The sequence below is a fragment of the Leptonotus elevatus genome, chromosome 10 (assembly GCF_054856555.1).
Source record: "Leptonotus elevatus isolate MCC_2025b chromosome 10, RoL_Lele_1.0, whole genome shotgun sequence".
NCBI classification, from domain to species: Eukaryota; Metazoa; Chordata; class Actinopteri; order Syngnathiformes; family Syngnathidae; genus Leptonotus; species Leptonotus elevatus.
This window is the reverse complement of record NC_141248.1, coordinates 21108131-21133486: the sequence shown is the minus strand read 5'-3', so window position 1 is coordinate 21133486 and position 25356 is coordinate 21108131. Positions and strand designations below refer to the sequence as shown.

General features: G+C 39.6%; 1 protein-coding gene and 1 long non-coding RNA gene across 2 annotated transcripts in view; one reads left to right on the top strand and one right to left on the bottom strand.

Moving 5' to 3' along the window:
- The window catches only part of LOC147167573 (uncharacterized), a 158885-nt gene that overhangs the window by 96125 nt on the left and 37404 nt on the right, over window positions 1–25356 (top strand). The window lies entirely within an intron of this gene.
- Window positions 7026–25356, bottom strand: part of LOC147167572 (metabotropic glutamate receptor 4-like) — a 140698-nt gene continuing 122367 nt past the window's right edge. Inside the window, exons 8-11 of the mRNA XM_086088122.1 lie at window positions 24131–24267; window positions 21026–21961; window positions 10727–10973; window positions 7026–8430 (exon numbers count right to left, since the gene is read on the bottom strand). Of these exons, the coding sequence (XP_085944248.1) occupies window positions 8381–8430; window positions 10727–10973; window positions 21026–21961; window positions 24131–24267 (1370 nt within the window). The 3' untranslated portion in view covers window positions 7026–8380. The remainder of the gene's footprint in view (window positions 8431–10726; window positions 10974–21025; window positions 21962–24130; window positions 24268–25356) is intronic.

The following is a 25356-nucleotide window of genomic DNA, read 5'->3' as shown; positions in this document are numbered from 1 at the left end:
TACGCTGAGTTGTGTAAACACCAACAAGCTTGTTAAAGTGATAGACTTTTTTTTTTTTTTTTGGAGTCGTCAACAGTTAAACTCTGCAAAGCCCCCAAACACCCCAACCCCCCGGTGTTAAACGGTGTGTTTGTAAACGGTTTTCCATTCGGTGGAGAGCACAGGTCTCGGTCAGCGGACGCATTTTTCCTATCTAAAGGCGTGTTTTTTCTTCTTCTTTAAAGTGAGGAAGGTCAGTTTTTCAGTGCCGCTCTTTTCGAAAAGCCTTGAACACACTAACAATAGCCTTGGACACCTCCAGTTTGAACTTTAGCTTGATAAATATTACTTCAGCTATTCAGCCACATGAAAAACATGCATTCTTCTTCTTCTGATGAATGCCATTTGCGCTGAAGTTTTTTGTTGGCAGACATTTGAAAGCCAAGAAAGTGTTGCTTTTAGAATAAGTAAATGTTCTGAATCAGAACATTCAACACGTATAATACTTAATAATAATACTGCGAAATACAGGTTGTCCAAAAACAAACAAAAGTGAGTGTCTTTTTGGGACTCCCTGTACATCTGAAATAAAGTAACACTACTCACAATTTCATGGGGAAATATTGTAAAATGTATTTGAAATGATTATCAAGTGTTTTGGGATCATCCTTGGTAGTATCAATATCAGTAATTGTACAATTTTTAGTGGTTATGTTTGTATGTATGTCTTTTTTTTTTTCTACTCGTGACAGGGCTCGGTCCCTGGTCGTTTTGTCGTACACAAAATACCAGTTAAGCATTGTTGATATTACTGTGTGAAACTAAACGTAAAACACAGAAAGAGACATCGGCGAGTGCCTGAGATGCGAGTCTCTTCACATTACCACAAAACACAGCTGACGTAGATTTTTACTCATGATATATTAGGTGGATTTCAATCCCATCTATTCCTGAATGGAAATGTTAGAAATCTGGAAAAACAAGGCCTCAAATTAATCTCCAAAGTTAACGCTTTAGCATTGACAGGTCCTTCTGGCCTCGGGTACTAGCTACTTCAGGGACAGTGGTAAATCCTAAATCGAAACCTCAGAACAAATCTACAAATATTATTGTACAAAGTGCTGTGAGGACAAAGTTTTGATTCATAGGTGTAATATTGACATAATCAAAGATCGCCATCAGCAATTGTCACAATTCTCTTCTCAATTCTCTAAGTGTGTTTTTTGTGTGCGTATTTATCCGCCTTTTATTTTCTTATTCTCCAGAGTTCGCTTCAGAGAACCATTAGCAAAAACTAAACATGATTTGTTGGCTCATGTACACAAAATGATTTCTATTTAATCAGTGCTGTGCTCGTCTTGTATGGGGACTTCATTAATTAATGGTGCACTTACTCAATTATGCATTACGCTGTACCCGTTCTGTACTATTACTGCACTCAGTATATTTTATCTATGTTTAAATAAAGAAAACATTTAGCCTTTCATGTCAGATGGGACATTGTATTGTAATGTAGTGTACATATAGCATTCACAGTAGTATTTGTTACAGTAATAGTAAGCCTTAGAAGCCTCAATGTTTTTTTTTTTCATTTAAAATAAGCCTTTATAAAAGCATGTGACAAGACAATAAACAGTGACTTTTAATTTATTTGTGTGCACATCACAGTGTTACGACCCTCAGGCTACTAAGCTGATATTTGATCTGTTTGTTGATGACGGGGGGCAGGCACAGCGTGAGAAGAAAGATGCTGTGATTTGTCGTCGTTTGTTAAAAAATATTCATTTAGTTTGCGTGCGCTTCCCATCACAGCGCTAAATTTAAAATGCTGCCTCGGGTACAAAAAAAATATTTATATATTATTATTCATCTGCCGTCAACACTTGAAATGATCCTCAACGATGTCACTTCGGTTTACATTTTTCATGCGCTCCGCTGGTGGAACGTTGCGGGGTTTACATGCTAAAACAGGAAATAAAGCCTATGTCGAAAGGTCAGTCGCTTCATCACTGATTTGAAATGACGGTAAAGTACAACACGAACTCATGAAGAAAAGTTAGGAAAATATCGTAAAACGAACTAAAACTGAAAAACAGACTTCGTAAATGATCTTGAATTACAACTGTGCTGGCTGGTAGGTTTGGCCTACGACAGGTTCTCAAAATGAACTCTTGCAAAATCATTTGACATAAATATTTTTGTATAATTAAAAAATAAAGTGCATAAATACTGAAGTGCCTATAAAACAAACATAGTCAACCAATTGCTCCTCCCTCAGCTCAAAACCTTTATTAGTTTGGCTTTTAAATCATTTGTTTTGCCGGCAATCAAAATGGCTTCTAACATTTCTTTTTCAATTTGACACGCTCACATCTCGCATGGTTACATCACTACTCTTTGCTGTTGTGGCAACAGACAACATAGAATACATACACATAAAATACATACAATACAATAAAATCATTAAATATACGTAATGAGCTGGTGATAACTGCGAGCACTTTCAAATATGTCTACGGACCTCGCGTATCTATCCCTACTCACTCAGGTTTGTAACATTTTTAATTTGTATGACACTTAGGGGTTGACAAAATGTCTTCCCTCTAAAGAGTGCATGGAAGCAAAAAGTTTTCCAGCGATTGCCAAAGTCTATTTCTCTTTGAAGGTCAAGACTTGAATTTTTTCTCACATATTAAGATTCACATCACCGGTTGTTTAGATTTGGATCTGTGGCTTTGCATGCTGGGATTTCCACAATACTTTGAAGCGGCAGACAATCTAAATACTCGGGAGGTATTTGAGGCACAAACACAAGGACAAAGCTGTCACTGAGGACATTTCAGTATTTACCGGTACTTTTTCCCCTCCCTGTGTTTATATCGCTCCACAATCACATCATTTCTTTGAGGTTATTGATAATATTCATAATTAGATTGACAGTGTAAAAAACACGTTGGTTGAAATTGCTCGGAGTCTTGCTTTAATGTCAACAAGCTAATCTCTACTGCGGGGCCAATGCGTAAAGTATGGCTTTTGTTACCATGGCAACTGGGGTAAAGACACTTGTTGAGCCCTAAATAGTGTAGTAGTCATACAAGCGATAGCAGTAGCGGAAATGTTAGAATTTGTACCATTTGTAGTTCTAGTTGAAGTAGTAGTACTTCAGTTATTGTGCATATCCGCGTATAGGGTGCATGAAGTGGACTCTTTGCCAAATATAAATTACCTGACAACTTGACAAGTGTTTCTTCTCAATGTGGTCTTGTTCATAGTGAGAGTTGATATGTTATCGAGGTCGTGGGAGAGAAACATCCATTATGAGAGCTCCCATTCTTTAAGTGACTACAAACGTGCACATGTACAAACTCAACAATGCACTTTTACCTACACTGCCCTCTTGTGTCACCACAACAAGGCCAATAAATCACTTTTTTTTTTTTTTTTACAACCTCTTCCAGGGATTGTGTTTACTTCTTTGCCTGCTTGACCCATTTCTGGAGGACGAGAGTCTACTCAAACTTGTTGTCCATTTCAATTTGGTGCACACTCTCTTCGCCTGGGAAAAAAAATGCTTTTAGTTTTTAATATGTGTACTGTTATTTAGTGCTGTTATAATGATAGGTCCTGGAGACGGGGCGATGACGGCACAATCGGATCTTACAGGAATGGTGGACTTTAAACGGAAGTACAGCAGAAGATAACCTACTCACTTGGAAATACATGTAAATAGGAAATGGGACATACCGGTAGGAAGTGAACCGAGTAAGTGAGTCGGCCACATAATAACCCGAAATGAATGAATGGTGGAAGTATTTGAGGTGAAGTGAGCTCAGAGGAAAATGTAAAAGCACTGCTCTACTGTCACACTGCTTGTTAGCATGGCCTACTTTCACACACCACCACGCATGTTAGCCATGTGTCAGTCTTGAACCTGCTACTATCCTACTCCCTCGGGCTCAATTAGAACCTGTCTAAATATATATATATATATATATATATATATATATATCAGTTAATTATTTGTGCAGGAGTAGTGTTAGCTCTTTGGCGTAGTTTTACTTACAAAAGTTTAAAAGTCAAATACTACTATTTATAGTTGTAGCGTAGTTAGAGTGGTGCCTTCCTATATTTGAAGAGGAATGACGAATTTCAATATTTTGCCACCTTTATGCGTTCAAATTATCGTATTCCTTTTGATTGTGCGTATATTATTCGCACAGAATATTCATGAGCTACTGTTTCCTAGCAACAGCATCGCTTGTGCGCGCGACGCCTCTGATCTCGTGTACGTCCTTACCACCCAAGACAAAAGCTAAAAGATAGAAAGTGAGTCAGTGAGCATCTTCACTTTTTCCTCTTAAGCTCCATCGCTTGCTTACCACAGAGCCGCGGACGCGTTCAGTCATGTGTCGGCCCGCTACACCGCCTCCAGATGCAGCCACTTTTTTTTTTTTTCTCACGGTTGGAGCCGGCTCTTTTTATGGTTGTACACAAAGAGCACGGCTGAGAGCTCCCTTCAAAGCACCCGCCAGCCACTTATTAATGCAATGCGCCTCTCCAACTCTGGAAATGTTGGTGCTCCGTCCGAGACGGAGGCGCGCCGCCTGTGCCCATTCTGTCACCCGAAGCCACGTGTATGAACTTCAGGTGTATATTGAAAGAGTAGTGAGGGGACACGACACTCTTTGTCATTCTCTCTTTCAGTCTGGCGAGCGTTCATGGCCTGATGACGGCTTTTCCACACGCACTGCGGCGATTGAAGTTGTATCATATTAGGAGTCAGTGCTGATTATGAGACAACTTTTCTCTTTTTTTGCAGACTTTGACATTATTTTGCAACTTTCCCCTCTGTAAAATAGGGCACCCGACACCACTTTACAGATCGACTCCAAATTGGGCGGACTGTCTGTCATAATAGGACCCATCTACGTTTATTTACAGCAGGAATGGACAACGCCACATTTGATGTCGCATTTGGTAAATTTTTACAAAATAAAAATGTTTATTCCAGCTGAGCAGGCTTTAGTTGTAATAAGAGCACCTCCAACCACAAGTAGTAGTCAGAAAATCAGAGACGTTTTTTTTAGAATGATGTCTTTCATGTTTAAAATATCCCACAACCGTCATTTTGACGGTTTTCAAAGTTGGATTTGTTGTTGACGATGATACTGGATTTTTGACTTTTCCTCCCTCTTGGCATGTATCTCATTCCTGTGCTGCCGTGCAGTGTCTTTAGTGCCTCAATTTCCTAAACCGGAAGTCTCTGCATTTGTCCCTGGACACTGATGCAAGGAGAGTGCCAGATGCTCCTGCAAGTCATTGCTTTGCGATAATAAACCACAATTAGTTAGTTGGGGAAATGTTTTTGAAGATGATGGGTCCACTTCAAATGAAAACAATGTAGAGTGTAAGAACTTCATGGATTCAATACGAAATGCACGACGCCAGTTGTTGCCACACTTCTCCATGGTGTCAGCCAGAGTTTCTTCCTGTTGCCTAGCAACCAGGACAGATGCATATCTAGTAGACACTGATCTAGAGTTATTAGTTGTTTTTATGTGGCATTCAAACAAAGCCAGCTTCTTTCTGATATGTAATGATAATGTGGCAAAAATAAGAGCTTTTTTTTTAAGAATAGTAAAAACAGTAGTACGAGCTGCAAATTATTTTTGTCTCGACATGCCTACTTTTAGTGTTGCTAGAATGATTGACATGCAAGACCAGCCAATGATTGCATACTGAGCCTGTAAAAGCAGCCAATGACACTTTAGGCAGATTGTGCATAGGAATAAATAAAAACTTGAGCAAACTCAGAAATATTCATATTTTTCAAATAGCTTGGTCAAGAAAAGGAAACCTCTTTGAGTCATCTTGAAGTCTTCTTCAAAGGTTTTTTTTTTTTTTTACTCTGCATTTTCTACCAGTTGGAACATACTGCATTATTGAACTTTCTCTGGAAAATCGGCCATATTTTTGAGCATATATATGATTGCCAGGTTGAAGGAGGTGTGGCGTGATTCACTGGCCATTACGTGCTATAATACCGGCAATTGTGGCAATACGCAGCTCTTTCTCCCCCTTTTATCTGAAAGCTGGCAGAGTAGGACTTTTCCAATCAAAACACACACTCTCATGCAAACAAACAGTGAATGGGCCAAAGTTGACTTCCAAGTTGTTCCCATTTCAAAATAATAGCAGAGGAATTTGAAGCAGCAGGCAGCCACAAACATTTTGATGATGAATGATGCATTTTGTGTGATTTGAGGCATGTTTTTGCAGATTTTTGTTTGTTTACAGTGTGGTTTTTACTTGTGAGGCATGTTTTGACAAATGGTTTAGTTAAACTCCAAATTTATGTTAGACTTTTGAGACATGTTTTCCCCACCTAGACTTTTTTTATGTATTGTTTGTATTTAAAGTGGCTTTTAAACCATATTTTCTCCGTTTTGTTCGTTTGACTTTATATATATGTATATATATTGTTGTTGTTTTTGTTAGATATACAGTATACGTTTTTCCAGAATTATTATTTTTTATATACTTCAAAGTATTTGGTTGACTTTTGAGGCAGGTTTTCCCAGAATCCTTTTTTGTTTGACAACCAAATTTTTGTCCAAAATTTGAGGCACATTTCCTCCAAAAGCAATTCTCTCCCAAAATGGCTGTGTCTAACCTAAATCTTTTCAGGTATGGGTCATCTGGATTTTCCCATGTGTCCTTTTGTAACAGAGGTCCTCCCAATTCCGTGTTGGTCCATAAAATGCTGATTGGTGAGTTTCTGGGCATTGTGTCACCAATATGAAAACCAACAGCTGCACGTGGTTAAGAAGAAAAAAAAAAACACTGTTGTTTAAATTCACAAGTTTTCATTTGACTTTTGAGCCATTTTTATCTAGATTTATTTTCCCAAGCCCTGCAATTCACCAAAAAGCTGCTGACCAAAATGTCACGTTTTTGTACATCCTGTTGAGATAGACATATCCACCCACAAGATTTTGTCTGACCAAACTTTCATATTACACAAATTAATAAATAATTAGTAGCAGTTGTGTTTCAAAACATTTTAATAGAAATAAAATTTGGTATAAAAAAAATAAACATGCTTCACACACTTTAGTTTTTTTTCTTCTTTTTTTTTACAAATACATCAGATAAACCAGGCACTGTATTTTTTTGTTTGTTTACACATTTCTTTCTTTTTATATGTTGTGGGAACAGAAAGCAGACATTACCAATCTATTTAATCACATTGAATCGAGTTCTCCGAAACAAACGCTGTGAAGCGAGCGAGGCCTGAAAAAGCGACACACAAATGACGACCCCCCCCAAGATCTCATGATTCATCTGTTCATTAATAGATAAATGCTTTCTTTAATATAAACCATATATATATATATATATATATATATATATATATATATATATATATATATCTGAAAGGGAAAAAAAACGCAACTTCCTTTCTCCTCTTTATCACCAGAGTGCCCGCGGAGGACACGGAGCCTTTCGTAATGAATTTTCTAAGTATGGTTTCCCATTAGGGATATATGGATATCACCTTGAGGGGCGTTCGGCGGGTTGCTCTCAAGGGCATACTTCATCCTAATTCCTCCTCTTAATGGATCTGTACAGCGAGGCTTTTTTACCCTCTGAGGGAAATGGCTGCTGGCAGTGGTGGTGGGGGCGGGGGGCGTAGAAGCTCGAACCCTTCCGGAAAGATCCGTCTTGCTGAATGAAGCACGTACAAGGAGGGCAAGATGGCAGTGGGGACCTCTTGGAGGGGGATCGCTGCTTGTTACGTACGGAAAAAGTCACTCATGAGACCTTTTTGAGTGTACAACCGAGTCAAAACGCATTCCGAATATACAGCAACAACACAACACATGATGTTAGGACTATCATGCACGACACACTCGGTTTTTAGAACTCAGCAAATTATCGGGGGAAGCCTTAATGCAGATTTGGCGCTTGGTTGACTTTGACTGGAGTAAACATGGCAGGAATCCCCCCATGTTTTTGCCGTTTCGACGTCGGATTATTTCACGTTAGAAGAGTCTGATGCCACTTGGCAGACGACACCGACAAGACCCGAGCACATTTTTGGCATTTGAGTTCACCGTCAGACTATCGCTACTCAGATGAATCAGAGGATATGCTTCCATCTTTCAGTCTCCAGGTGGCCTTTCATGCAGTATTTTTATTTATCTATTTATTTTTTACAACACAAGATGATACCTCACATTTGTTCCGCCCGCACAAGTGCTTCCCTGCAGTCATCGTGTTGGGAAGAAACACGCTCCCATGATTTCCATCCGTGTGAAAATGACACCCCTGACAGGCCGATCAGGTGGAAATCCTGAATTTGAAAGATGGTGACTTAAACTTGACTTTGAGGCGTCCATTAGATGGCGTGGTTGCTGTAGCTGATGTACGTCTGCTTTGTGGAGAAACCTGGAAAACAGCAAGGAAACATCAGCAAAATCGCCAGTGTTAGATTAACACTTAGAGTGTTAAATCTAACACTAGAAAAGTGTTGAATTGTGTCCACACCAATTAGTGTAAATCTGACACTTTTCACACTTAACCAGTGTTACTCCAACACTGGATAGTGTTAAAAGGCCACACTAAAACACTGAGTAGTGTTGAAAGTACTCTACACTGGTGTCAATGTTAAACATTTAACTCTAGTGTTTAAACACTTATAAGTGCATTGCACTTGTGTTAGTGTTAACAATTGAACTCAAACTACACTTTACTCTGGTAAATGGTACTTCATTTATTAGATATTTTCCTTCTTAAAAGGCCCTCAAAGCGCTTTACACTTTGACTAATGATGACACGGCATCAAGAGCAACTGAGTATCTTGCTCAAGGATACTTTGACATAGTCACGCTGCCCTGGGATCGAACCCACACTCTCATGGTTGCCAGACGACTCTATCACTAATCCATGCCGTCCTGACAACAACTGGCTGTATCGCTATTGAAATGTCGCAATTTAACACTCAAGGTAGTGCTATTCAGGTTACACCCAATATCCAACACTCAAGAAAATTTACTCTGACAGTGTAACTTATAACAGAAGAACACTGCTGACTGCATATTTGACCGAACACTAGAAATTTAACACTGACCGATTTGCTGTGTGCTATCCTGCTTTTGTTGTCTGGTCACATCTTCGTTTAGCTCGGTACACACGTACAGTTTTTTAGCATTTTGCATCCTGCTTTATTTGAACAGTTTATTCCGTAAATCCCCTCAATTTCCTTCAGGCTTTTCTGCTTGTCCCCGTTGACGGTGTTAGCCAATCCGCTGACATGGCGGCGATAAATCCCAACACTGAAAACATTTGCAGCTACTTGGCAAGAGCCAACAAGAATTTTTCAATTTTATCAAGTCGTAAATCCACGCTGGCGATGACAGTGACGAATGGCGCTTATTCAAATAGCTGTGCGCCGCGCAGCACCCCCGTGACAACAATCCCATCGGGATAAATTGCTTCAGGCTATCTGAGGCTTCGCACCGATTGTTGGAGCAAAAGGACCAGTTACCCATCAAACTGGAGCAAATGTGACACTCTTTGACATGTGACCTCTGATATCTTCGTTTTTAATTCTATGACACCAATACAGTGTACCTTGGCTTTTCAATTCGCAGTTATTTGCAGTCAAACTGTGACTTATTAGTGGATATTTCAAACTGAATCTTTCCAGCCAAGCGGCGAAGGAGATCCCCGAGTAGCAGATGAAATGAAAAGGCAGAGGAGATGTATTGAGATATAAACATGTTGCACTGTTTTACTCTAATTTGAAGGTGTGTTTTTTTTTACCTGATTTTCAAAAAACTGAAATAATCTACAAAATTATATTATATTATATATTCTGATACAATAAACTCAATTTCGCCGCAACCCATCATCCAATTTCCTAAATTCTTGGTGTGCTCTAGCCTACTTAAGTTGAAGTGGCCATTCCAATCAGACTTTTGACAGACATTCAATTTTGGGCAAATTGTCTCCCACTGCTGCAATAATCCCCGCATATTTGCAGTTTGCTATTCATAATTTCACTTTTGTTTTTAAACATCAACTATTAGTTGGAACTAAAGACCCACTTATTTGTGTAATTTCGTGCTCTTTTGTTAGAAGCCACAAGATGGTGCCAAAGCCCTGTATAATAGGAAAGTAGTAATTGGTGTATTTGGGAAGGGATACAGCAGGAGATCTTTCTTTGTTGGGGAGGAGTTAAATTTAGCCTGAATTATTATAAACTATGGGAAGTCCTCAACACAATTGCACGTACGTGAGCACTTGTGATGCATTTAATTGAAATGTAATCAACGTTAAACCATTTACTTTGAATGTTAATGATGTATGATCAACTTGAAAAGACAAAATGTTTTGGGATCCCAGTTCATTGTTTAAACTATGGATATATTTATCATTATCAGTGGGTGTCCATTTTCCCCCCACATTTTTTTTACTGATCTCCGTAGTGCACAGTAACGGGGGTTCGCTGTAACAGAATGATGTTTGTTGTGTGTCGAATATTGAACATGGTGGGTGTTAACAATCGTAATCCGTCCTTGTAATGACTTGAAAACAATGCCCGAAGCGGGCTAAATTAACAATAGTGGCAGTTTAGCGGAGTCGCTCGAGTATTAAATAACTCCCTTCCTTCCAATTTGCGCATCAATTGGATTCACATTGTGAAGGACAAAACAAGGAAATAATCTATTCAAGCACTTACTTTGTGTTTCCAAGCTTTCGCACAGCTCCGTCTTGGCCTCGCCGTTGGGCCTGAGTCCGGCCTTGGGGTTGAATTTATTGGACATGGTGGCGGCGGTGACCACGGCCTTGAGGCTGCGCGTACGCTTGGGTACGTTCTGCTCGGGGTGGAAGAGGACCACGTAGACCTTGGGCATGTAGAGCAGGCCCAGGGACACGGAAGCGCTCAGGCTCACCGAGATGGTCAGCGTGGTGGTTTGGATGTACATCTGTGGGGGGGGATAAACAAACGCGCCGCGTTAACTCTTTAGCTTCTTTGGCTTGTGTGTTGGGAATGTTTCCGGGGGCCAAGTGGCCGGCGCCCTGCATGTGACAGCTGCTGTGTTGGATTCTCATTAGTGGGTCCAATGACCCGTTTGTCGGCCAAGCTGTTGTTGTAGTACTTTCGGCCACGATGGATCGACAAAGACTAAACCGGCCAGCACTGCCCTGTTTGTTTTAGTTTTACGCAAATTCACGTCATTTGGCTCATTTTGTCAATCTAGCAGCAAAAAAAAAAAAAAAAAAAAAAAAAAAAAGCATAAAAAAAGGTCAATGAAAGAAGACAACACGTCATAATGACAACATTTTTATTTTATGATTTTTAAATGAATCCAGATCACATGTACATACGTATTAACAGCCTTGGCGCAATACTTTGTTAATGCAACTTTGGTAGAAACTACAGCCTCAAGTTCATTTAGCTCCTTCCTCGGGGAGTGTGGGTTGCACAGCCATTTTCAGATCTCTCATGTTCAATCAGATTCAAGTCTGGGCTCTGGTGGGGCCACTTGAGGACATTCGCAGTACTGAAGCAACCACTTTAATACATTTGTTATATCGCCAAAAATCACCAATTGATTGATTGACATCTTTATTTCGTACATAAAAACATAGAAACAGCTAAATCAAAACACTACAAAAAAAAAAACCCACTGATGAAGGCAAAAAAATAATAATCTATCATTATTAACATGTTCAAAAAGGAGTAGGAAGAAGTAAAATACTTATTTAATCCTACTCCAATATCTATACTCCCCAAAAAATTACACACACACACACACACACACACATATATATATATATACACAAAAGTAAAAATAAAAACTCAGGCCCATTCCTCCGTGTATCTTGTAAAAATAATTTGCTTTAATTTATTTTTTAAGTGCTAGGACATTGTTTTAATTCCACACTCGGTCTGTTCCACAGTCTTACGCCATTATGTGTTATGCAGAATCTTTTCATCTTGTTTAGCATAAAATCAAATGAACTATATTGTTTATAAATCCAAGTCCTTATTATATGCCTATTGGAGTCCACTAGTACATAATTATGCACTCGTGGACTTGACACTAGTGGCATGCATGTGATTTTCACCATGATGTGTAAATATTTGATCACATTTTCCCTTCAAAGTGCAAGCTTTTCCTCCTCACTGGGTGCATTTTCACCTCCTGCTGTCAGACCCCCCTCCCTACGAACCCCTTCATCAAAGCTACGTAACATTTAAAACCCCCACATGCGCGCTGGGCTTTAATGTTTTCTTATTATGAGCCAGTCTGTGGCCGAGCGGCCACACGTCTCCGCCGTAGCATGTGTGAACGGTGGCACGGTGGTGAAGTGGAGCGTAACCGTATGGACGGCGGAGAAGCAGCTGCGGTGTTCCCCTGACAGATGTGCGGTGGGACGGCCATGGACCGCTTTACCGGTCCCTTATGGACTCACACTGTTGAACCTCAAGCTGTTAGTCCTATAAACAGAGACAGTCATCAACTTTAAAGCTAGTAAAAAGGGTCCGTGGCGACGTAACCGGAATTTGTACTAAGTGTAACTTATGCTTGTGGCATATTAGTCAAAATTATGTCAATCAACTGTCAATCAAATACCACACATCTTTCTCAAGCCTACCCATGCTTACTTTTCGCAGCCATGAAAATATATCCACTTAAAGCCTCCAGCTGCTAGCCAACACAACTGGGGCTCCTCTCGGCCAATTTGGACAGGCGTCCCCGGTGTCGCCTCTTTGCTTGGAAATTAGTTAGGGTCACAGTTCAAATTCTGTCATATTAGATCACTTCCTGTGCCAAATCTCTCACAGCAGACCAATATGCCACAGCACAGTAGTTGACATTAAATGTCCTGGACAGGTGGGCGATGCTTAAAGAATAACTCAACAATTAATCAACTTTTTTTTTTTTTTGCTGATAAACAAACGCTGTCTACATGTCCTGGTCATTATTTTTACATTTTAGTACACATTTGTTTAAAGCTCGAATTTGGGGCAAAAACTTTGTCATGGCAGTGTTGCAAAGGCTATTGATTTTTGATCGATATTGATTTGAATGATATCTGACAAACCTGTTCTCAAAGTGTCAGGGATTTTTTACTGCTTTGTGTATGTTGTTGTATCAACTATTGATGAACATCAGCAAGGTATGATGGTCACATACATAAAGTTTTGTCGCTGGTTTCTCAGGGTTACGCCATTGTTCCTTTTTTGTAAACAGCATTAATAATGTACACGCTTATTTGCATTTAGAGCTCGTGCGTGAAACTTAATTGCGAGCGGTAGGACGTGGACTTGCATACTAAAATAACTGCCTACTTTGGATCAGTTAGAATCACTTGTCACTTGGAATTTCATCTAATTAAAAATCAACAAGGCTACAGGTTAGCATGTCGAATTGTGTTTATTTGTACTCCTGTTGTTATCTCTATCTAGCATTATGTTAGCAAACCACCTATTATCATGTTAGCATTTGATCAATAAATACTCATTAGAAATAGCACCGAAATACAGGAAAAGTTGTACGGCCCTTATCAACCTGCCGTTGTGCTTCCTGTACTATACCACGTTGCCCATGCTAGCATACAAACTGCTAGCATGCTTGCATTTATCAGTTCTCCTCAGAAATTCTACCAAAATACGGAAAAATATATAAAAGCCTTATCAGTCTTCCTCAGGGCTTTTTCTCCACTGTCATTATATATGTACATAATGCAGTCTTTCTTATTTATATTCACTAAATTTCAATGAATTCTTACAGCATGAACATACAAGTTCTACAGAAACTGCATTTCCTAGTTTTGTAATGTCAGCAATATCTTTTTCTCTTTAGAATTAGATTTGGGCGGTATTGTGACCCGTTTTGGGCTTTTTGATGGTACTGACCAAGCCATTTCAAAGTAAAATACTGCCCACAGGAACAATTGCCTATTTTTTTTCCAGATAACAAAAAACCTGAAGCAACGCATCACGACTCAATTGATTGAAAAAGGAAACAACAGGAGGTCAGTCCCCTGCTTGTGTGAAATTTGCTCATTAGCGTCCTCACAATGCGGCACCACAAAATGAACACAAAAAAAAAGCCCGCTAATGCGAGCGTAATTTGAGAGTTGAGAATTGTAAATAGATACTATTTTAACCGACGCCCCTTGAGAGTATCTCAAAACCATCAGATGATTTTCTAACCCATCCCACCATGTTGTTACGCAGCGCACTGCGGAGCACGAGGGGGGTGGGTTGCCGTGGGGGGGGGGGGGGGGGTGCTCTCATTAAGCTAATAAACAAATAGAAGCCTCAGGAGACACCATAATAGAGCTAGTGCACCGTCGTTTGTAAAGATCACAGTTCTTTAGCCTTGATTAGTTCAACAGCCTGTTCACCCTTGACTGGCGCACTCGTGGGGGGTTTCCGGCCCAAAGCTCCAGATGTGGTTGGGAACAGGGGGTGCGGGATGGTGGCTAGTCCTGTGCCGGGGGGCTAATGAGCGCAACAACTGCTCTTGGGAGAAAAAAAAAAGTAGGGGGGGGGGGGGATAAAGATGTCGCTCTGCTCTCTGTACTTGCCCGCATCAATCTCCATTATGCCTTATTGGGCCGCTGGGACATTACTGTGAATAATGCCACGTATGGCAGTGCGGGAAATAGACAAAGTGAGGGACAGAAGTGCTGGCAGCAGGTAATCCGAGCACAAGAACGTCAGAACATCTGAAGCGTTGTCAAGTTTTTGTCTGAACTGGTTCTTTTCCTTGACTGGAACTACCAAAAGACTGTAAATTTTCAGTTAAGATGTTTTAAGCAAGAAACAGTGGGGTGACATCGCTGAAACAAATGTCAATATCGGTCTTAATAATAATAATAATAATACTGCATTCGATTTATATGTATTTAATCACACTGTGGTGGAGTGGCGGTAAGCTACTTAAGTAGCCACAGCTGCCCTGAGGCAGGCTGACGAGTCTCAGTGTGCAAAGAGTGCAATAGGGCCTTGACGGTTTAGTTCAAGTCACTAATAACAATTATAGTATCACCCCTCACGTTTCTTCAGATATTTAATTCTTAATTTAATGACTTTTTAAATCTTATCATGGGACAACACTGAAGAAATGACTTTGGCACAATGAAAAGTACATCTTATACAAAAGTGTAAATTTATTGTTCCCCCAATTAACTCAAAATACAGCCATTAATAGTTTGTTTGGCCACCAATATTTTGGAAAAACATATATCGCTGACGTCGGGGCCGAAACCTTGTACCTCCAAAATTGTCACTTTTCAGGAGACACCGAAAACGGCATGCTTGTTTAACCTGCTTCATCAAAGAAAGCTAACCATTTTCAACACTTAAGATTGGTCAATAATTCAAAATGACACCCACACGTGCGGACTGACCAAAAGTATAGATTTTTTAAAGAATATGAAATTTGCCAAAATATGACTAATGAGGTTTTGGCCCGATGCCAGCGATGTCAATAGTTGGGTTTCCATTCAATTGTTTCAAAAATTTTAAGCAAATTTACTGAAAATGTGCAAAACGGACATGTGACTGTTTCCATCTGTTACCTACAGCCGCTGTAGGTGGCGCTATACACCAGAGATGTGATCCACCAGTAATTTAAAAGAACAACAACAGGAAGCAACTGTACCGTGCGATGACATTGTATGAGTTTGCTTTTGTAATTCTTAATAAACCGTAGTGTTTCTTTGCTGTTTTCCATCTAAAATAGCATTACTATTTGCTTCTTTAATTAATTCCAAAAATATTTTTGTTTCGTTGTCCTCCCAAACAAACCTTACTTAATCGTCCGCCTTTGCTTGTGTTTACAAAAGCATGTGTGACTTAATACCCGGTCAAACCGTGCGACGTAAATCTGGTCTTGTCAGCGTTTATTCGCAAAACCTGTTTCCATAGCCAAAATTCGCATTTTCCTTTTTTCGATATACTTTAAAATCCTCCCCCTTGAAGCGTAAAAACTTTATTTGCGAATTTTTGGCCCTTTTTCGATATTCTAGCGTTTCCATTCAGTTTTATTTTCACATTTCTTGAAAATTCGAATAAAAATGGGTATAACTATTTTTAACCCGCCAAATTTTTCAAACAATTAAAACTAAAAATAAAATGCTAATTCATCTTCAATGAGTGTTTTCATAACAAATGGGGACAAAATGGGAGAACCCCTGAACCGTGAGTATGTGTACCGTAATATTTCACATTGTACCATCATGTTGCCGTTCGCATCTGCATAAGAGTATGCACTATATTATAATTCAGCAAAATAATGTATGGAATGTGGCTATTCTTGCTGCCTTGTTCACATTCACTTCTTTGTAATATTTATTCATGTAGTGTTGTTCACATCAGCATATAGAGTTGCTATTAAAATTCAATAACAATCTACACAATGCTGCCGACTGATGTTGCTGCCTTTTATTCATATCCGCATCTACATTATCGTGTCACAATTAACATATGCTTATAGTTTTAAAATTCAATAATGTCGCCGAATGATAATGCTGCTAACTACCTTTGCTACCTTTTTATTCATTCGTATAGTACAAAGTATTTGTCATAAAAAGTTGTCCATGTCTGCAAATCTAGTAATTATTACTTAGCATTCATACAATGTGGCTGTTTATGCATGTTCACATGGACAAGTATTTGTTCATTTATGTACGGTGATCACTCATGCCCCACAACCTCTATGTTTGTCATAGTGGACTTTGTCGAGCCTTCGTAAAGAAACGACATCACTGGCTCAATACGTCAGTCCATTGATGGCAATGGCAGAACCTCTTTGTGCGGGCTGATTGCCTTGGAGCCCTTTGTACTGGGGGCTTCTATCCCAAGCTTTTGTTCCGTGGCTCCTCCTCGTGCGTCAAATACCGATTTAGGCCGTCGTTCTCCAGGTAAGCAGACGTCGCGGAAGCGACTGTAAAAAAAAACAATCGCTTACGACTAACCGGGCCCAGATGTCCCGACTTGAATAATAGAGAACGCCTCCCTGTGGCGTCAGGTTGGACGTACTTTCAAGTGTGCTACTGTGGCAGAAGGAAGTGGTGCGTTTAATTGCTCTGCGAGATGTGTCAATGCGTGTGTGCTGCTTTTACGGGACCTGTCGTGCGTCACCGTTATGAGGAGTGTTTTTGCTTTGACGTGAGATAATTCCCCCCAAATAAGAACCATCCTGTTTATGTCACTATAAAACACTTAAAATGTCCTTTAAATACCCTCGCTCATTTGTCACTAACTACAAAAACTGTCACACACACTTTCCTTGTACATACACACTATTAAGCACCGCCGTTGTGTCAGGAGTGAGGCACTCTTGCAGAAAAATAAGTACAAGGTGCGAAATTGTGCTTCATGCTTTGAATGGTAAAAAGGAGCGCCATCTAATGGACATATATATATATATATATATATATATATATATATATATATATATATATATATATATATATATATATATATATATATATGGCATATATATATATATATATATATATATATATATATATATATATATATATATATATATATATATATATATATATATATGGCATATATATATATATATATATATTATATATATATATATATATATATATATATATATATATATATATATATATATATATATGGCATATATATATATATTATATATATTATATATATATATATTATATATGGCATATATATATATATTATATATATTATATATATATATATTATATATATCATATATATATTATATATATATATATGCCATATATATATATATATCATATATATATATATATATATATATATGCCATATATATATATATATATATATATATATGCCATATATATATATATATATATATATATATGCCATATATATATATATATATGCCATATATATATATATATATGCCATATATATATATATATATGCCATATATATATATATATATGCCATATATATATATATATGATATATCATATATATATATAACAAAGATGAAAGCCAGCAGTCCAAAGTGGAATTTTACTGAAAAAGGATGTCTAACTTTATGATAAGGTAAATGTTGTGCTACAAATGGTTTTCAGTGGAACCTTTTTCCCCCAGGCTTATTAGAGGAACAGAAATGAAATTTTTTGAAAATTAATATTCAATTATTCTTTCAACACAGCCAAATTGCTTGAAAATGAGTAGGCCAAAAATGTCCCTAGGATCCCTTCAGGGTACAATCAACAACAAGCCTGTGTTTCCTCCCCCCCCCCCCCCAACTCAACCATTTTAGTTACCTGCTGCGATCAATATGAGACCCATTAAAATTAGGTTTTCTTTCTTTTTCTTTTTTTTTAACATGATGTTTGGGTTTTTTCTTGCCTTAGCATAGCTTACGGCCATGGAAGACACTTTATAAATGAGAAAAGTGGGACTGCTTAACAGCCAAGTCGTTTTGAATGCTAATGAACAACTAATGTCGTGAGGAGAAAGAGGAAGAAGGTCTTAAACGGAGGAAGATTCACACATTTTTAAGATTTGGTCATCTGTTTGCCAATATTTAAAACCTCCCACTGACAAAATATGACCACAAACACCTTGCAATGTATTGCTAATATGCCATCTTGTTAGTTGTCAGTTGGCATAAGTAAAATCAAAGAACAGTTTGAAAAGTGCATCTAAGGATTGTTTGTCTTTTTTTGGGGTGGGGGGGGGCAAATTAAGACCTTCATACTTTCTAAGCATCTGCAGACAGCTAAGTAAATTCAATTCCTTTGAATTATGGAAGAAACAATGAAAAGTTTTTCTATTTTAAACACACACAAAAAACTACCTAATGGATACTTAATCCGCCTGTGATAAATCTTCAGAAGCAAGGAATAATTTAAATAAAAGGTTGTGGTATTCACTGGGGGGGAAATACTTATTTTTTTTCATTTGACTTTGCTTTTAGTCGTACGCCTATGTTTGATGAGCGCTAACATAAAACCAGCCGGATAGGGTACGAGACGTTACTTTTAGCGCATTAACCGCAGGTGGGTGTGCGAACAAGCTGTTATGCAGATTCACAGCGAGCGTATGAAAACAAGACATTGCGCTGCCGGTCACACACTGCATTATTAATGACATTTAGTCGACTGCAGGCATATGCAGATTTTCTGCACTGCTGTACACTATTGAAATTATTTGGAGGATGAGACTGGGAAGCGAAAAGACATACATGCCGCACACAGCGGGTCTTTTTTGCTTTTATGATGTATTGGTTTGTTTAATCTCCAAAGGGAGGAGGTGAGGATTCATTTTATTGCATTTGTCGGACGCCATGCTGCTTCTCCTGATAGCGTCCGTGCCAGTGCGAGGCTTTTCCGTCTCCGGCTGTCCTGTGGCACAAAGCCCCCTCTCGTAGGCCGGGCCAAAAAAAAAATCCCCCTTTCAATCGGATGGACACAATTCTATTGTTGTACCCCCCTTTGGCTTCGTTCCCGGATTGTCTCCACGGCTGCTGTCGCTGTTGCTGTCGCATCCCTCTTGACCTGCAGCTCATCCAGAGCCCTCACGGAATCTGATCCGTGTTACTGGTTCACGAGGTCACAAACATTGATTTGACTTGGGAATATGGGCGTGTACACGCAGCATCTATGATGTGTGGATTCTTGAGTGTGTATGATGCCAAATGAGCTTGTAATACTATGACTTGGTAAATTGTTGGTATGTTCACATCTAGGTGCTTTAACATGGGTTTCTGTACTCACCCACATACAAAAAAATATATATATATATATATATATATATATATATATATATATATATATAAAAAAATAATAACAAAATAATAAAGAGCAATGATGATGACATTTCCGAATGAACAATACACTCTTAAAAAAAAAAAAATAATAATAATAATAATAATAACATGGGTTTCTGTGTTGTTTTGTATGATATACAAAATGGGGTATCTCACATTAGCAGTTATCTAATACGTTTCTAAATGTGAACCATGCAAATTCATCCTAACTGTAGCAGGTAGAACTAGGGATGGATTCCAAGAATGCATTAAAGCCCAACATTTTTTCTAAAAAAAGCCATTTAACCGCCTTATTTAAATAAAAGGGTGGGGGAAATGTGGAAAAGCGTAACTAAAATGCGGAACAGAAGAGCAGCACAGCCCGAGGCTAAGAACAATTATTAGCATGCTTCCAACGTACACGCGTTGAGTTGTTTACAACAAATCTTATTTCCAAGTAGAAAATGTCTCATTTGCACCAAATTATCTGTCGTTTACGGTGCAAACTGTTGCCAGATAGTGGAATGCGTTATGCCTCCGTTGGCAACATAACAGCTTCATCACGTTTACATGCATCAATATTTGAGTTAAGGTCAAAATTCCGATTTCTGAAACATTTGCTTGATCCATCAGAGTTACTCTCATTCTGTATACATGGTTCTTGTGCTCAATTGGAAAACCCAATTAAAACCCATCTTTATGCAAATAGACGTCATTTTTGCTTTTACATTATATTCGTGACACTCACCACGCTAAATTGTCGGTTTCCTTCTCGATTCAAAAAGTGTGGTTCTTTGCTGCGACTGCTTGCGTACTTCCGGTGGGTTGCACGGCAGATGCTTGGATTTATATACACGTAAATATACACACAGTGGCATTTTCGCCGTAGAGACAGAAAATAACGTGAAAATGCCGCAGAGAAATCAATGTATTCAAGGTTTGTAATTAGTAATGTCTTCCTGTACTACAAAGACCAAGATTCCTTGCAAATATTAATAAGCGATGAATAGACCATGTGTGTTCAATTGAGGTATTCTGAAAGCCTTTAAATGAACAAGAATTCCGATTACGAAAGGGGTAAGCCAGGGGTCTTATTCGGGTTTTTAAAAACGGAATGAAAAAGGAAAAATGAATGAAACTGTCGTAAATTGAGGATTCCCTGTAAACGTTAACGGAGCAAAATGATTTTCGGTCAAGTAAATTTAACAAACTGTATTCCTACCTTTTCTGTGGACTGCGAGGTGCCAAAGAAGATGGGGATGAATGCCAGCCAGATAATGCATGTGGTGTACATGGTAAAACCAATGGGCTTGGCCTCGTTGAAGGTCTCTGGCACCCCTCTGGTCTTAATGGCGTACACGGTACAGGTGACCATGAGCAGCATGCTGTAACCCAGCAGACAGATGAGGGACAGGTCGGAGATATCGCACTTGAGCACGCCGCGGGCCATCGCCGGATTAGACGTCCTCTGATCCTCATAATCGATGATGGCCTTGGAGGGATCCACGCCAAACCAGATGCACACGCCCAGCAGCTGCACCGACGCCAGCGTGAACGTGATGATAAGCTGCGAAGCCGGGGAGATGAACCGGGGCGCGCTCAAGGACATGGTGCCCTGATCGAAGATTCTGTAGATGCGGTTGGTTTTGGTGAGCAGGGCGGCGTAGCTGATGCTCATGCCCAGGCCCAAAAAGATTCTCCGCAGGGAGCAGATCCCCACGTCGGGGGTGGAAATCATCAGGAACGTAGTGGCGTAACACAGGAAGATGCCGGTAAGCAGCACATAGCTGAGTTCTCGTCCCGACGCCTTCACTATGGGCGTGTCGTTGTACCGCACGAAGGTGACCACTACAAAGAGGGTTGCCATGATGCCCGCCACAGCGATAAGCACCGGGATCACCGCCCACGGAGAGCTCCACTCCAGTTTGACGATGGGGATGGAAACGCAGCCCGTGTGGTTCTCGTTGGGCCGCATATTGAATCGGCACATCTTGCAGGTGAACGTGTCCGCCTGGTATTGGTACCCGTCGCACCGCTCGCAGTGCCAGCAACACTGGATGCCCTTCACGATCTTCTTGCGCTCGCCGGCACGACAGGCCTGGCTGCAGATTGATGCCGGGATCTTGGGGACGCCGCCGGGCCACTGCATAGAACGCACCTAGGAGTAAGGGACAGGAAAACGGACTTCAGCAGCTTTCACATCGAGGTTACGTAAAAGTCGAGAATTTATTCATCTTTCATGCCTTTCATACAGAACCCAATGATGCGAGATATAGTGTCTGGTCTGACACGCAATACTGGTAGACTGCTACAATTGCTTTCAACACATGAGGGCGGAAGAAGTGAATCTCGGGTGTTGAACTTCACACCCCAGTCGCAATAGTTTTTCATACAACTACCGTCCCACATCTGCTGCACCCTTCAAAGCCAGCAAATTTGTGGATCAACTTCAACTTTCCACCCCATCCTGGTTTTGAACAATTTCATTTCGCCCAATGATACCCCCAAAGCTGGGATTTTGTTGATTGGCTAAACTTTTTAAGCTTGTCCAAGGTTTGTGCTTTTACCTTTCATACAGTTGTTGTCCTGTCCCTGATACTATTCCAATTGTACTTGTACTGGAGAAATGTATGGATCCACTTCGACTTCCCACCATCCCTTCCTGGCTTTCTGTTTTTCCTTCACACAATCCATGTGACGCATTTTCTAAACCTCTGCTACCTTCAAAGCTAGCAAACTTGAGTGATAACTTCGACTTCCCAGCCTGCTCTGTAAATCCGCAAGATACTAACTCCCATACGGTGAAGCCCAAATTAGATTTTCCAATTCCTCATCGTCATGTCTATGATGGTACCCGGGACACTTTTTAGTTTGGCTTCAATATACCATTTCTGTCCTGTCTCTGATACTACTCCCAAAGCCAAGAAATTTGTGGATCAACTCGGACTTCATCCTGGCTTTTCACTAATCAGTTTTACAATGCTGCCATCGTGTCTGTAATATTAGAGCCGAAGCTGGCTTAACCTCACCACCCCATTCAGTATCTGTACTGTACCTTTCTACTTTTCTTATGGGGGAAAAAAAAAATCTGCTCTGACAAACATTGTGAAAGGGGCGAGAAACTACAAAAAAAGCAGATTAAAATTGATTGTTGTAGGTTTGGTGCTTATAGTGTTTACGTTGGCTGCATGTTGCAGTAATGAAGACATCCGTAGTGGAGCAATATGAGCTCAAGGTTAGTTTCAAAAGGTTAATTCTTATTTGGATGCTTTAAGCTATGCGGAAGTATCTTTCTTGATGCTCCCATGCCAGTTGATTCTATTTTCAAGGGAAGTGGGTGTTTGTTCACAACAAGCGTGTCAAAAGAAAAGTTCCTTTGATTCAGCAGGTTTTTTTCTTCTTCTTAAAGTTAAATTATTTGAAGACACTAGTATAGGCAGCTTGTTTTTTGTTTTTGTTTTTTGCTCTGCCAGGAACTCACAATTGTTTTCTCTCTGGGGCATCACTACTAGATAAGATATACTGATAGGCGTAAGTCATATCACTTTCCTACTACTCGTCAGAGGCTTGGCTGCACTGTGTTTGTTTACCAATTAGCGAATAACCTAAGCGCGAGGCAGTTGCACTTAATGTTGCCTATTTTTCCTAACCATATCATACTGAAAAACATGAATACATGTAGTGTTACACCACTACAAGTTCCTCTTATGAACCTGTGTGTTTTACAAACGTGAAGATAATTTCAATTTGACATTCCGAAGAAGTCAGCGTTTCTTTAATGATTTCACTTTCATCCAATTGTTGCCACTCTTTCATAAGCTGCCAGTCGCGTGTAAAGGGGCGTTTAATTAAAAGACAAAGCACACTAATTAAATAAAGCTAACTCAACTGTTAGAATTGGTACGTTCGCCTCAATTGAAGTTTAGCAGCAGGTTGTTAAAAGAAATACAGAAGACAAAAGCTTCTCTCCCAAGCTGCTTCGTGTTTTTCAACTTTAATCTCTTTTTGGCCGCCTAAGGCCTCTTCTTCATATTGTCAAAACATAATTTGTTTTGTTCCTTTTATGCCGTTTACTGTTACAAGACCGTCACTTCATCACAGCGTGCCGAGCCCGCAGTGTTGCGGTTTGGAAGTCAATGACGCTGTTGGGCACAGATGCTATTAAATGTGTCTGTCATGGCTCTCTTTTCATCACGCTCTGTCCGGTTAATCATTCAAGGAGGCCCTCAGGATATTTACACACGGAAGATGACACCCATCAAGCAATTTGCGAGGAGTTAGCGAACAAGCGGAGACAGAAACTTTTAATCCATTTGACGTCACTCACGTTGAGATGAAGTTGATCCGTCCAGTGGCCGATGATCTTGTACTCTGCCGTGAAGTTTCGGATCTGGTACTGGTAGATCTCGTAGCGCCCGGGGGCATCTCCATTTTCGTTGAAGAGCACCGGGTTTCCTGCAATTCCTGGAATTGGGAAAATAATCACACCACGTTTACTTGTCATTAAATAGAATACGTTCTGTCAAATGAACATTTGCAATAAATGCTAATGGTTTCCATTCACCTATTTGAACAATTCCTGAACTATATCAGATGGAAACAAAAACTTTCATTACTGGTTTCTCAGTATATGACGGTCCCGATTATATGAGGCCACGAACGATATGCAATTACTTGAAACTAGTTTGTGCACCGGCACAAGAATACATGGTCAGGTGTCACAACAGGCACACTCGGTTATTATTGTGTCCACTTTGTTTAATTGGATTAGCCCATATTTATGGCCTTGAAGTGCTTTTCATACAAATATTTATGGTAATTATGATTGAACTGCTGTGTGTGTGAAAGTTTGTGACTGATCACAGGCCATTCATACTACAAATCTGAGTTGAACTTGAAGTTGTAAACCGAGGACCCCCTGAAAATGATCAGTCTGTGCGTCTGTTTGCCTGTCTATCTATCTAGATAGATAATAAATTTCTCCAAAAATGCTCAAATTTTTCCAAAATAACATTATTATTTGGTTAAAATATGCTGTGTCAAAGGCTTGGATCTCTACTGCAAATTAGAAGCAATCTTATTAATTGAACCTACCTAATTAAAGCTGTTTCAATGGTAATAATCGGTCGAAGGATACGGTAGTGTATATTTACTGTAGCTATAAATAGGATGACAAATAGTCGAATGCTCTGGCAGATTTGGAGTTGGTGTTACGTATCACAATAACTCCACAAATTTCAGGCATTCGCTCAAGGCGAATTAGGTGCTCATCCACATCTGTTTATTCTGATTAGAGAAGCAATTGGCTGCCATCGTGGAAGGCTCACGGGGGGATTAAACGCGCGGATGGATGTTATCTCGCTGCACGACTCGAACCGCCGTGAAAAGGGAGTGACAGGGAATCGCGACGGGAAGACAAGGCTGAGGCAGCTGTACAGATGAGAGCTTTCTAAGATATTGCATTCTCCTTAGAAATGGTTTGTATAGGCTGACAGACGTCACAGAACTGATATGGGAAAGACTCTTAGCATCGCTTCATACAAAACAGCCTAT